Raw genomic sequence first — 13,873 nt, 5'->3', positions numbered from 1 at the left:
TTTGATCTTGCTTCTTTGGGGTGAAAGGATGAAAAGAGACTGTGGCTAAAATATACGCCCTTCGCAATTCGGTATCCAAATAGTATGATGTACTTTATTCTGAGAGGAATTCGCCCCCCTCCCCCACCCCCCTCGCTCTTTAACCAAAACAGAAACACATATCGAGACAAGTATACCGTCAAAAAGAAGTTTAATAGTCTTCTTTGCAGTGATTTAACATTTTAAAATTAGCAAGCTGCGATGCGTTTCTTTGCTGCACTATTTCTTGTTCACTACTAAACACTATAGCATCCCATCAGCAGTTACCATGGCGACCGACATCGAGTGAACTTCATTTACTGACACTTGTATCGTACCTGTTGGTTCAGAAAACACTGGTTAATCACGATCAGTGATATTTATTCTGTTTCAAAGGCATGGTTTGAATCTTGCCAGAGTGAATGTTTAAAGGTTTGCTTTGGTGATTTGAGGCTTGCATGAGTCAGTGTCTGACTGACTCGTATCAATCCTTTAAGTCTGTGGGTCAAATCCTAATGTGTGACAATTCCAGTGAAAGTACTTTCACGTGGTGCTAAATGCTACGCCGCACGAAGTGGTTCTAACATTTGAGACTCTTCGGATGGGATCCCTTTGATCAGTACTTTCCTGTGGTACTTTTTAAACTGTACAACATTGTCGCTACGGTGTTGTCTAGCTACTATCCTGTAGAAAGGGTTTCTAATTCTACCTTTTGAGTCTGTGGATGAAATCCTAAAGTGTGACCATTCAAATGAAAGCTACGGAGTGGTACTTTCCTGTGGTGCTGTTTATTATGCTGTACAAAGTGGTTCAAACTTTTAAAGTCTGCGGATGGACTCCTAAGTGTAGTCATTCAAGTGAAGCTCTCAGGATTATCTTACAGCAGTAATGTTTGTTTTCCAAAATCTCTGAAAGTGATATTTGCATGGACTTGTGACAAACACAGTGCCTTCTCCTCTTAACAAAGTTTGGTAAGCCTATGATCTTACCTCCAGGTATTTCTTTGTACCATAGCAAGGATCACCGAACACGTTGTTGGCTGCATACAATGCGCATCTCGAACGTCCCTGGCAATTCCTGCGCACTTTAGAAAGCGCCCATGCAGCCCCACAGTTTGTGGTTCTAATCGGCCCTCCACAAACATGCCCTCCAGTCACACGGCCATAGTTTGCTGAAATGATTCTAATCCTCTTGGAGCGGTGGCAATGGATCACATGTGAACTGCCCTCACAGATCTGCAACAACCTGCCATAAAGTCCTGTTTTTGGCACACAGTTGTACGACACCTGCAGGTTGAGCAAGACTGGTTCAAGAAATATGCAGCCAAACATAAAGGGGACTTGAACAATTTTCATTTTGGACCAACCACTTTAAAATTTCCAAGTAAATCCTATTGGTTTATATTTCGTCCCAAAATCATTATATTTTTCAGGGGATAATTTTAGGGCGGTCTGAATCAGTTGTGGGGATATTTGCGTTTCAGAATCATTTGGGCTTTATAAAACAGCTTTAAATAGCTTGAAGTGGCTTTGCCGGTACCTAACAACAGGTAGCTCAAATAGATCATGGCAAGAGAGGATGAAGATACTCTTGATCATGGGGTTTAAATTTGGCTTACATTGTGAAGAATAAGTACGGCGATCTTTTCAACATGTTCAAACAGTTCTGTGGATCGATAATTGAAGGCATTGAAATTTTGAGCGAAAGACTCACTACAGAATGTGCCCGCGGAGGTTGAAAAAATACCTGAATCCCCGTTAATTCTATAACTTTGCTTGGTTAAGTTTTGAGGTCTAGTTCAACATTTTATTCGATCGAGTGGCCTTTAGCTATCAACTTTTTTGATAAACCAAACCCTGATTCGTTCATACTAGTTTACGATGAGTTATAGCTGATCTCTCGTTTTTTAAATCACTTCCTATTTATTTCGTGAAAATTCAGCCAGACTCTTGACCCTGGATCAGCCGGCGTTGGTATCAGCCTTAGTTTACACACCTCTAGATATTTCGCAGTGCCACGACACGGGTCCCCAAAGGCAGAGTTTGTAGCGTGGAGAGTACACCATTTCTGGCCTTGGCATCGATGCCTCACCACACTCATTGATATACCAGAGTGGCACCAAGTGTTTGTGTCACGTCCATATCTTCGACAGAGGCCTTTTCGAGTCCGCCCATAGGATGCGCTTTGAATATCAATCTCGCGCTTCCAGCCGCAGTAAATCGTGAGATGTCCAGGGGCGTGCTCACAAAATCTTTTAAAATAACCCTCTAAGGATACAAAGTTAAGGCGTTAAGTTTGAAATAGAAAAGAAAAAAGAAATCGGTCGACAAATTGAAACATCTAAATTGGATCAGGTGATTGCTACTAATCGGGCCGATAAATCGCTTCATGTAAAGTAGCTACCCCGTAGTTTACGGGAAATTATTCTTCAGTTTGAGAGAGTGGGAAATACAAAACAATTAAACTCATTACTGATTCCTACTCTCTCCTTGTCTTTCCTAGAAAGCCGTAGAATTTCCGATAAAAATATTTACCTGCACTGCCAAACAATCCCGGGATGAGGAACAAAACCAAAAACTGCAACATTGTCCTTGAAGGTTAGTGGATCTGCAGTAAATCAGAAATACTGGAAAAAAATTAGTGTACGAAGTTTTAAGGCCGCATGCCAGTCAAGAAAGGTTTTCCGAGTTAGAAAACAATGCCAAATTTGTCTTTTGAAAACATTTCACTGACTACTAGCCGCAGACATATTCTCCTAACCGTTGCCTATATGTTTCTTACAATCGCCGACTAGCTGAGAGAAGGTATTTAAAGATAATGTGTAGGAATTTCCGTCGAGACAAGTGAATTTATCTTTTCTTTAACACTGATCTCTGCGTGACCTATGAAGTGCTGCAAATTTCTTCATCTCAATTTGACGGACTTTTCCATTAACGAATTAATGGCTCTTTACTGCGTGATTCGGCGTTGGCAGAAATGCAGACCACTAGTTGTACTCAATTCCCGTATTAAATTTTATGAACTGTCCTGGGATAACTCTCGCCACTAAATCGATCAAGCCGGGTTAATCCTACCATATCTTAACGTTAAGTGAAATCAGTTCTTCGCTGATTTTTAATACCGCGTAGCATTACAGAATTTGGCCAAACGACGTCACTTTATGTCTTTATTTAGCACAGTTTGGCTTAAAATTAACATGGGCATATTATCCTACCTTCTGGATGTCTTTCCACGCTGTTAAGTTGGCTGGAAAACGCTTGACTCGAAACTGAATTGGTCTGTACAGCACAATGCGTTTTGGTTGAGTGAGTCGAGTAAGTATTAAACTCACCGGAAATATTAACTAGACCTGTCTTTTGAACTTGTTTTCTATATGTTTACAAAATAGTGATAATTAGCATAGCACGAGGCCGAGCCGATAAATGTTTAGATATACTTGCTCTGCCATGGCAATTTTTGCTGTTTTCATATCATCTGAGATTTGGATAGTAAAATAAAATATTACCTCTTTTGTTTCTTTATCGTATAGATATTCGGTCAGCTCTCACAATCACTATTCCTCAGTTTACACTCTTTTTTTTTATAACATGAACCTCCTTTTATAGGAACGTTGAGGCTGAGATTAACTTGAATTTAAGAACATATTAAGAACATTACCCAGGCTGAGAGTCAATTAAGAACATTTTTATTTTGACCAAATGTTTTTAAAATGAACAGTTATATAAATACGGATAAAATGATATATGTATAACTTTAGTCCGATACAGTCCAATTAATCCAAATAATAGGCGTCTTGGACACGTCCGCATAGATTTATTGAAATACTATAACAGGTAACCTAAGAATATCTTAGAACTTTTCAGGCTCAAATTGCCAAAAAATAAAATAAGAGCGTTCAGCCTCAGCCCCCAAAGTAGACGTTCTTATGTATTTAGAAAAAGAGTGTATTCCAACAACGAAGACCTATCTTAATAATAATTTTGATTCATTGCCCCAAAGAAGATTTGTTTTTGTTAGCCATGACATTTATTATGATAATACAAACACTGATGAAAAACTGCCACATTAACTGGTTTCGAAAATGGTACATTCTGCGATAGGATAGGAACAAGGCACAAAGACAGACGAAAATGTCCCAGCAAAAGTACACATTTTGCCATTCAAACTCTATTGGCGCTCGTCGTTTTTGGAAGAGGGTTAGTATGACACAATGGTGCATTTATAATTAATGTGTGGGGCTGTCGAAAATCTTTCCATTTTGTGTGGCCATTTCCTTGATGCTCGGCAGAATTTCGTTATGCCCATAAGAAAACGTCGCTTAATCATCGGATTATATCGTAAATAACACGTTTTTGATGTGTATAATTCTGTAACAAAATTGCCCCATCAGCGACAGCAGATCATCAAACTCTGGCCCCAGGATTAAACAATACTGTCTGGAGTTTTCAGTGCATTCAGAAATTTATTCGATCTTAATTAAATCTTTTTGTGCATTATTAAGGAGGCATAAAACAACTTTAGGTTGGAAAAGTGATTCATAGTAGTGCAATATTTATAACACAGGGGAAACTAAGAGACGTTTGAAAGACAAATTTAGAAGGACAATTGACAAATCTAGCACTGGATTGAAATCCGCCACAGTTTCACAGATGACGTTCTTTCTATTGCTAATTATGCTTTTCTATTGCTAATTATGCTAACCGGAAATGCAACTTGTTGCTTCGATCGAGTTCCTGCTAAAAAAAATCTTTTCCTGTCGGAGACTCTATAATCACAGCCAACCCCAGAGGGGGTGGGGGAGGGGGTGAGGGGACTCCTATCATAAAAGTTACGGGGTGATCGTCATACCTTTTAAGGGTTAAAAATGGTGGTTTGGTACCCTTTTGGGTGCTGAAGTCTAAAATCACTTCCGTCAGAGGTATGGTGGTTTCTTTTAGCGTATTGAGCCGAAAAATATGAGAGGAAGTAAATGACAGTCAACTGATTTGGTACCTCTTAGGGGTAAAAAATTTGTTCAGACCCCGCCAACACAACAGAATTCTGGTACCTTTTAGGGGTTCTTTTCAAAATCTCCGACGATCACCCCTGTTACTTTTATAAAGGAATTACCCCCCCCCCTCCCCTCGGGAAGCCACCCTTACTTTTCAAGTTCGAACACTTGAATCTAACGACTTAAAATCCCATGATAAACTAACGGATGTATTTCACGTAAACCTGAGTTGCAGCGTCTCCTTGTCGTGATCTTCGACTACAGAGAGAAATGATTCGTAACGGCATGATGGCAGTTGGTCCGTTAAGGACAGGGTTATTTTGCAGAATGCCTAACGCCGAACGTCGGATTTTACGCCCTCTAGAACAGTTTAGGATTAAGCAACAAGCGAATTACTATTTAGGTCTAAGCACTTCTCTATACTAAATATCCCTATCTACAAATCCCAGGGGAAACAGCTTTCAATTAACGGAGTTCTTTTTAGATCCGTTTACCCTAATGGCAACACAATTATAAATTATTCCTCTATAATAGGCGTCCAATATGCCAGTGTCTTGGCTATACTGAAGATCCCGCGCTTGGGTTTTCAACTTCTTGTTTGTAAGCTTCAAAAAACCACTTTTAAGACCAAATAAACGAGAAAACTTGCCAACACTCAAAAAATATATGTCTGTCTATTCCGGAACAAGACATCGTTTTCATTCGAGGTTACCGTTCAGTTTTTACACGATGTTTTCACGCTCAAAACATTTCAGTGGGAAGGGATTAAACAGGAAATAGATACTCAAAGGCTTCATTTAAATTTGCGAACATTTTCGCTCTTGGCTACATCTCGATTATATTAGGACTCGCGATAATAATCGAAAAATGAGGAAATTCTGGAGTTGCTACTAAGAAAATGGTGCGGTTATATCGCATTGGGCCTGCCGCACACTTGAGGAAAGAGCTGAGCAAACTGCCTCGCGAGGCCAAGCAAGGCAATCCGCTCAGCTGTTTCCTCAAGTGCGCGGTTGAGTTTTCGTGAGAATTTCGCCTCGCGAGGCGAAATCTCAAATATCAAACATGATAGATATTTTCCTCACGGCCTCGCGAAGCGAAAAACTCACGAAAACGGAATCGCACACATGATGAAACAGCTGAGCTAATCGCCTCGCGAGGCAGTTTGCTCAGCTCTTTCCTCAAGTATGCGGCAAAAAAGAGTTTGCACGCAGACCCCACTCCTCCCCCACAAATAAATAAAACGAACAGAAAACAGTGTCTGAATTGTATGATATGATCCTCCTCGTACAAAAGTTCTCAACCTTTTCAGCGGTAATTTCTCTGTCCAATCCCTGAATCCGTTTGATGCTTTAACTGTTCACTCTGTTTATAAAATCCTATGCATTTTTGAGTGAGCTGAGACGAAGTTTTTTCAGCAGTAATTTACAATGTTGACGTTTGTCGACTCACCAGTATTTCAAGTATTTTCAAGCGCAAAACGAAGTTTGGGAATTTCGATTAGCTTTGATCTTGCTTCTTTGGGGCGAAAGGATGAAAAGAGACTGTAGCTACAACAATACGCCCTTCGCAGTCCGGTATCCAAATAGTATGATGTCCTTTATTATGAGAGAAATTAACTCTCTCTTTAACCAAAACAGAAGCACATCGAGACAAGTATACTGTCAAAAAGAAGTTTAATAGTCTTCTTTCCAGTGATTTTACTTTTTATAATTAGCAAGCTGCGATGCGTTTCTTTGCTGCACCAATTCTTGTTCACTACTAAAGCTCAATAGCATCCCCATCAGCAGTTACCATGGCGACCAACATCAAGTGAAATTTATTCACTGACACTTGTATCGTACCTGTTGGTTCAGAAAACATTGGTTAAATAAACAATAGCCTCCATTTGGCGCGAAAATATGCTCAGATATTTGTCCGCGGACATTATCTGTTCCGAGAAGCGAACAGTTTTCCGAGAGCGAAGCTCGATGAAAACTGTGAGCTTCGAGGAACAGATATGTCCAAGGACAAATATCTGAGCATATTTTTAAAGCCAAATGGAGGCTATTGTGGTTATTATCCTTCAAATATTTTTCGTAACGTGTAGCAACGAGCTTGAGTATTTGAACATTTCGTTTAAGAACAGGCTACCGTCAAAAACGTTTAGAGCGTATGTTGTTTTCTGATACTGCTTTATGGACCAGCAGGTTTATCTCTCCTTCTGTCACAGAAGCAAACCGTTCCCTCATCTTGACACTAATTTTAATTGTAAACAAAACGCGCCTTGAAGTTTTTGAAATTGGGGAATATTTAACAATTATTCCATGAGCGCGCGTTGGATATGAGTTGGCTATAACTAATCTCATATCCAACAAGCGCGAATGGAATAATTGTTTTATTAAATTCTCCGCGTTTGGACATTGCTGTTGACGTTTACTGAGTTTTTATATTTTAAGAAGAAGTTTCTTTCAAATTTAAACGACCGGATGTTGAGGCAACCTCCGACCAAAGCGCGCGAAACCTAATGATCACATGACACGCGCAGCGCTTTGCAAACGGAGTTGAATGAAAAATCGAAAGCGAAGAAAATCGGACACAGTCGGACATCTAAAATTCAAGAAACGTTTAAATGTACGTATTATAACCTTTCTGAGACTAGCATTCAAGTGCTTTTGAAGTTCCAGCTCATCGAGAAGCGTAATAGTTGTGCACATTTGAGCAAATGTTCTGCTGTGTGGTGCCGAGAGAAGGAAGAGATCAGGGCAAGGACGGCTTTTTTCATGCTGAACTGAATTCCTCGCGGACGATTTAAAACACTTTAGGCAAGTCCAAGTGTACGAGGTACAACCTCACTAAGACAAGCATTCAGTGCAAGTTTTTAAACTTCAAGCTTATTTGAGAAGCGTAAGAGCTGTGCACATTAGTGCAAATGTTTTGCTGAGTGGTGCCGAGTGACGGAAACGAACATTATTGCCGCCGCTCGTACGGATTTCATATATAAACCATCTGAAGTCCTCGTAAATTCGTAAAAACATAAAGGCAGGCATGAAGCTCTTCCTGAGAAATTTCTTCGATTGGCTTTAACCTCTTACCGCCAGGATTTGCAAGCCATCCTGAAATTTTTGAAGGTAACCGGTTGTTATTGTTGTTGTTATGTGATCTAAAAAATCGTAAAATCTTGCAATTTTGAAGATTTTAAAGGAAACTTCAGAGATACGTACCATTAAATAGTGTCATACCGAACTTTGTGGCTTTTATTGTTGTTATATTGAGATTGCATTGTTTGGTATTTCTTTCTTTTCCTTTTTTTTTCTACATTTTTCCGAAGAAACTTTTGCTTGCCGCCGAAAAAAAAAAAATTTAGCTTAGCGACACCTGGGGCTTTTGTTTTCCATATAAGGTCAAACTACGGTATATGAGCTGATAACCGAGATTTAGTGAACCAATCAGAACGCTAGAAATGCAATATCCGAGGCTGAGAATTTAATAACATCGGATATTCCCCAGTTTTAGCTGGGGTATATTCGGTCACGTGAGGCGTTTAGACCAATCGCGCGCGAGCGAAAATATTTGATGGATTATAATCAGTGATATTATTCTGGTTCAAAGGCGTGGTTTGAATGTTGTCAGAGTGAATGTTCTAAATTCTTTGGATGGGATCCCTTTGATCAGTACTTGCCTGTGGTACATTTTAATCTGTACAACTTTGTCCCTGAGGTGTTGTCTAGCTACTATCCTGCACAAAGGGTTTCTAATTCTAACTTTTGAGTCTGTGGATGAAATCCTAAAGTGTGACCAGTTCAAATAAAAGCTACTGAGCAGTAATTTCGTGTGCTGTTGGTTCTAACTTTTCAGTCTGTGGATTAAATCCTGAACTGTAACCATGAAATGAAATCTAGTGAGCAGTTCGTTCCTGTGGTGCTGTTTATTATGCTGTACAAAGTGGTTCAAACTTTAAAGTCTGCGGATGGACTCCTAAGTGTAGTCATTCAAGTGAAGCTCTCAGGATTATCTTAAAGCAGTACTGTTTGTTTCCCAAAATTTCTGAAAGTGATATTTGGGAATTATGGTGACAACCACAGTGCCTTCTCCTTATTTAACAAAGTTTGGTAAGCCTGTCATCTTACCTCCAGGTATTTCTTTGTACCATAGCAAGGAGTCACCGAACACGGTGTTGCCTGCACGCAATACGCAACTCGAACGTCCCTGGCAATTCCTGCGCACTTTAGAAAGCGCCCCTGCAGCCCCACAGTTAGTGGTTCTAACCCCCTTTCCACAAACATGCTCTCCAGTCACACGACCGTAGTCTGCTGAAATGATTCTAATCCTCTTGGAGCCGTAGCAATGGATCACATGTGAACTGCCCTCACAGATCTGCAACAACCTGCCATAGAGTCCCGTTTTTGGCACACAGTTGTACGACACCTGCAGGTTGAACAAGAATTATTCAAGAAATACGCGATCAAACATAATGATTTGAGAATTGAAAATGAAATTCTTCCAGACAGTTTTCTATCGTTTACTTGCATCTCGTTTCTTCTTTCTTTATTCCGCAACTGAAAGAGTACAATCTTTGTGGTTATGGTTACAGCAGTTAATTAAAGCTTTTGTGCTACTTCCTCGTAGTTATAACAAAATATTATATTTTTAGAGAGTTGTTTACGAGGAAAGGTTTCCGTACAGCTCAAAATTTAGTAATTGTTCATGTACCACAGTCATTCTATCCCTCAGACGCAAGCATCGCGTGCTTTCACCTGTTCATCAGTCAACAAGTAATCCACACATCGGATCTTTAAAGCATTTTAAAGCATTTTGTTTTAGTGGCAAGAATTCTACAATAAGAGTTCCGTCTTACTTCAGGTTTTTCAACATTAACAAATCAATTTTAGCCACTTTATAAGATTCCACGTCCGCTAATAGAGCTGTCCTTTTAACACAGAAACTTTTAAGGGAAAATGGGAACAAAAATGGTGATCCCGGTACATGAAACGGAAACCCCAGATCTGGGGATATTGCCAAAGTCTTGTTTTATCAAGGTGTGACTCAGCGAAACTCTTCCTTTCGTCTCTACTTGCATGATTTTTTATTCCGAGAATTGTGGCACGTGATTCGTCGAGCGTGACTACTGTGTTCACGGAGTGCGTGGGAGTACAAGAACGCGCGCAATGGCGGAGGACGTGTCTTCTTGGAAAGCTCTTTGTTTCGGTGTGTTTTTCTGCTTTTCTCTTGTTCATTTATCGTCAGGTAAGCTCAGATTGTACGCTTAATACACTCCAAAGTTGTCATCGGCATAACTTTAGGATATCACATTGCAAAGTGCCGATTAATTGTGCATTTCCGGGTCATTAAACGACAGTAAAGCAATCGAGAAGGACTAGTGGTTTGAAAAAAACCAGGCGCAGTCGAGGAGTCTAGAAATCGGATGAAACAATCTTTTGAATGTTTGATAAATCTTCTCAAACCATTAGTAATTCTTGGAGAAATTCAAAGCAACAGTTCACCAAGTTTTATGAGATCGCATTTCCAAACCTCCTTCCTTTGTTTTATCGCTATCAATTATTAATGATTTGATTTTTGAAAATGAAAATCTTCCAAGTTTTTCTATTGTTCGGTTTGCTTCTCGTTTTTTCATTCTTTATTTTTCACATGAAAGTGTGCGATCTTTCAATATTACCGGTTAGGATGACGGCCGTTGCAGCGTTTGTGCTACTCGGTAGGCGGCCCAAGCTCAAGCTGTGAGCGACGATCATCTTGCGTAATAGCGGTCACGGCGCAAAATTATATAAGAGTTTGTATGTGAATATTTACGATCGGGTTTAGGAGGTACAAATACTGGAAAGTTCTTAATAATAATGACATACCTTGCTTCTAAGGTGTATTGCTTATTGTCTTTTTGCCATTTTGTGCTGATTTGGGGCCATTTTGGCGAGTTATCACTTCCTGGGTTTCCCACTCCTAAAATGGCGCGTCTCAAATCCGGCACAAAATGGCAAAAAGACAATAGGCAATACACCTTAGAAGCAAGGTATGTCATTATTATTACGAACTTTCCAGTATTTGTACCTCCTAAATCCGATCGTTAATATTCCCATACAAACTCAGACACTTATATTTGCGCCGTGACCGCTATTATAAAATAAGCAAGATGGTCATCGCACATAGCTTGAGCTTGGGTGGCCTGTGTACCAAATATTAAATTGTCAGAGAGTCCGAGAAAAGATCTCCGCCCAGCTCAGTACTGTCAGCACTCAATAACTGTTCATGTACGACGGTCTTTACATTCCCCATACACAAACATCGACCATCATGAAGAGTCAGAGTTTGTGTGGGAATATGCGTAAATAATATGTGTAAGTAAATGTATGGGCCTGTGCAGAAGTCTTGCCGTTTGCTTCCGGTTTCAATTAACTTCTTCAAAACTCTTGATCATCCCGTTCGAAACGTACCGAAACTACGAAAGCCCATTTTACACAGGGAGTTACAGATTTTACAGTTTGACGTTTGATGAAAGGAGCCAAATAAAGCGAGGAATTTTATTTTCTTTAAAGACAGAGGTCATGTTGTTTACAATGAGGACTGAAACCTTTGAATTTCACTGGGGTGGGGTGGGGAAAGGATGAACAAAATCAAGTATTTAAAGCAAAGCAACAAAGCAACTGAGGTATCTTTGATTTATCTGAGGATAACGTCATTGTGTCACGCTCCAATGAAATATTGCATTACGTGGTATCCCTCGCCCAGGTCACACAGCTTGAAGATTAGTTTATCTGCAGGGGTGGGTGGGGTACAATGCCATTGTCAAACCCAATAGGTCATATCCTCATTGCAAAAGCGAGGCTAAGCGCAAAGTCTTTATTATGAAGAGCAGTTTTTATTCATATGCAAACAACTAATTTTCATATGAAAAGCTCTGCTCTTAGGCTCACTTTCATAATGAGGTTCACAGCAACTCGGAAATGGGCTATTGGAGCTTTCTTCTTGAAGGTAAAGGAGTAAATTCATTCACTCGTTTAAAATACGAAATTTCTAAAATTAACTCTTTAATTTTCTAGCATCATGTGAACAGAATGCGCTAGGTCTAGGAGACGGAGACATTCAAGACGTCCAGTTAAATGCTTCCTCTCAACTAAATGCCAACACCCCAGCCAAGAATGGCCGACTGAACTTCAGTGCAGGATCATCATGGTGTGCAGCCGCAAGTGACCCAAATCCACATCTACAGATTGACCTACAGACAGTCCATATTATCTGTGCCGTGTCCACTCAGGGAAATTCCAAAGAAGATCAGTGGGTGGAGTCGTACACACTTGAGTCATCCACGGATGAGACAAATTGGACAGGTTATAAAGAAGGTGGCCAAGAAAACAAAAAGGTAGTGCGTATACATTGTACATGTATTGCCTCTGATTATTGCGTTTGATGTTAGAAGAACACATCCTAATCGGTTGGATCTTCTGTGAACTCTGCATAAGCTTCTTTGATTGGCTTGTCGTTGGCTGTCATGATTCGATGCCATTTGAGTTAATTAATTATTTTGGGCCGCGCTTACACTGGTACTTAGTTTGAAAAAGTACACAAAAATATGGCCAACGTCTTGTGAGCTGTTGGAAGATTCTGTGCTTCGATAACTGACGAGACTTCGGTTTCAAATTAAGCAAAGGTAACAAATTAATCGTGCTTTATCTTAACGCTGGTGAAATGCGGGCCTGACACACGTTCGGACGTCAAAACTCGACCGAAGTGTAAATCAGTTGAAGTATCTCGATCGATCGTCACGAAACCGAAATTCACGGCTCACAACTGAGATAAGTTGGGAAGATTTCCGCACAGCCCCTTATACCTATACTGGGTTAAATAAACAAGTTAGCTTTTGTGCTAAACAGTAGAATAATTCACTTGTCATTGACTCTAACGGTCAATGATATGTAAGACTTATGATGGACATTCTCGTTCAGAACATACCAACGGAAATTATAAGAGAAACCCACCCCTTTTACTTCTCATCGTTTTGTGTGCACTTAGTTATTGAATGGCCAAATCAACTCATTTGACTCAATTGAGCGAGAAATCTATAAAAAGACTGAATGTGTTGTATTGTTTGTAATACATCTCATCAAAATTATAACTCGTGAAACTATTTTGAGATGTAATTGAAATATCAAAGTCACGCACACACTCAACTAATAAATGATTAGCTTTAGTTAGATATTTCCACGTGGTTAGATTTTAATGTCATTTTAGAACTTCAATGGAAACTACAACCGGAACGGAACAGTAAAGCACATTCTATACAGTGGAATTGTTGCTAGATACCTGCGTTTTGTCGTTGGGGTCAGACATGGTGAAGCCTGTTTACGTGTGGAAATATTTGGAGTGCCAATAAGAACAGGTTTGTGGAGTGTCAGCCGGAAGTGTGTTTCTACTGTACCACCTCGTTCCCAGGACTTTTCCCTTCTCGTGGGGGAGGGAAAGCCCTGGGAACGAGGTTGTTTACTGTATTGATACATGTCGACATGTCATTACTACGCGTGCGTGTTTGGGTGTTTGTTTGTGGGTGGGGTAGGGAGGGTGGGAGAACAATCGATACGATGTGCAAATTCCAGTGACAAACAGCGACTTTCCTTGCTAGACCACCACTCTAGGAGATTACACGTCAACGCCGTTACGATTCATGGGAATGACAATATCGGAACGCAAGAAGTCCGTGTATTCTGACAAACGATTTATGGCCAATTTGTGAAATGAAAGTAGGCTCGATTCAGAGAGGTACATGTATTTTTTTTTTTTTTTTTTGGCTAAAAGATTGACTTTGGAATAATCTCTAAGTTTTATATAATTTAAACTGGGGGAGGAGACATAAATCTAAACTTTTATCGAGTCAGACCG

At 39.9% G+C, this 13,873-nt stretch overlaps 2 protein-coding genes and 1 pseudogene across 4 annotated transcripts in view; 1 reads left to right on the top strand and 2 right to left on the bottom strand.

The window, feature by feature from the left end:
- Window positions 1–173: 173 nt before the first annotated feature.
- On the bottom strand, window positions 174–3,332 carry LOC146468629 (L-rhamnose-binding lectin CSL3-like). 2 transcript variants are annotated; one of them, XM_085124472.1, is made up of 5 exons: window positions 3,233–3,332; window positions 2,553–2,644; window positions 2,014–2,285; window positions 1,008–1,304; window positions 174–356 (listed from the first exon to the last, which is right to left on the bottom strand). In XM_085124472.1, exons 2-5 carry the CDS (start codon window positions 2,602–2,604, stop codon window positions 336–338), a joined length of 642 nt encoding a protein of 213 aa, XP_084980598.1. In that variant the 5' UTR covers window positions 2,605–2,644; window positions 3,233–3,332; the 3' UTR covers window positions 174–335. The 2 variants fall into 2 exon arrangements, with proteins under 2 accessions (XP_084980598.1, XP_084980599.1); XM_085124473.1 differs by having other exon boundaries at window positions 2,553–2,625; window positions 3,233–3,312.
- Window positions 3,333–6,664: 3,332 nt separating this feature from the next.
- Window positions 6,665–9,424, bottom strand: LOC146468628 (L-rhamnose-binding lectin ELEL-1 pseudogene; annotated as a pseudogene). Its single transcript, XR_014867422.1, has 2 exons — window positions 9,115–9,424; window positions 6,665–6,849 (listed from the first exon to the last, which is right to left on the bottom strand). The product of XR_014867422.1 is annotated as an L-rhamnose-binding lectin ELEL-1 pseudogene (transcript).
- A 565-nt stretch (window positions 9,425–9,989) lies between these two features.
- The window catches only part of LOC146468627 (receptor-type tyrosine-protein phosphatase S-like), a 42,355-nt gene continuing 38,471 nt past the window's right edge, over window positions 9,990–13,873 (top strand). Inside the window, exons 1-3 of the mRNA XM_085124204.1 lie at window positions 9,990–10,231; window positions 12,040–12,359; window positions 13,229–13,376. Of these exons, the coding sequence (XP_084980330.1) occupies window positions 10,153–10,231; window positions 12,040–12,359; window positions 13,229–13,376 (547 nt within the window). The 5' untranslated portion in view covers window positions 9,990–10,152. The remainder of the gene's footprint in view (window positions 10,232–12,039; window positions 12,360–13,228; window positions 13,377–13,873) is intronic.

Source organism: Pavona decussata, unplaced genomic scaffold (genome assembly GCF_977016875.1).
Source record: "Pavona decussata unplaced genomic scaffold, jaPavDecu1.1 SCAFFOLD_130, whole genome shotgun sequence".
Lineage (NCBI taxonomy): Eukaryota > Metazoa > Cnidaria > Anthozoa > Scleractinia > Agariciidae > Pavona > Pavona decussata.
This window is presented reverse-complemented; position numbering and strand designations above follow the sequence as displayed.

What these genes read in the sequence shown, in the direction of transcription:
- LOC146468629 (XM_085124472.1), bottom strand. Translation starts at nt 2,604, where the DNA reads ATGTTGCAGTTTTTGGTTTTGTTCCTCATCCCGGGATTGTTTGGCAGT. An exon ending in GGGATTGTTTGGCAGTGCAG is followed by an intron (nt 2,286 to 2,552) that starts GTAAATATTTTT and finishes TTGTATCCTTAG; the next exon opens with AGGGTTATTTTAAAAGATTT. An exon ending in GCACTGCGAAATATCTAGAG is followed by an intron (nt 1,305 to 2,013) that starts GTGTGTAAACTA and finishes CTCAACCTGCAG; the next exon opens with GTGTCGTACAACTGTGTGCC.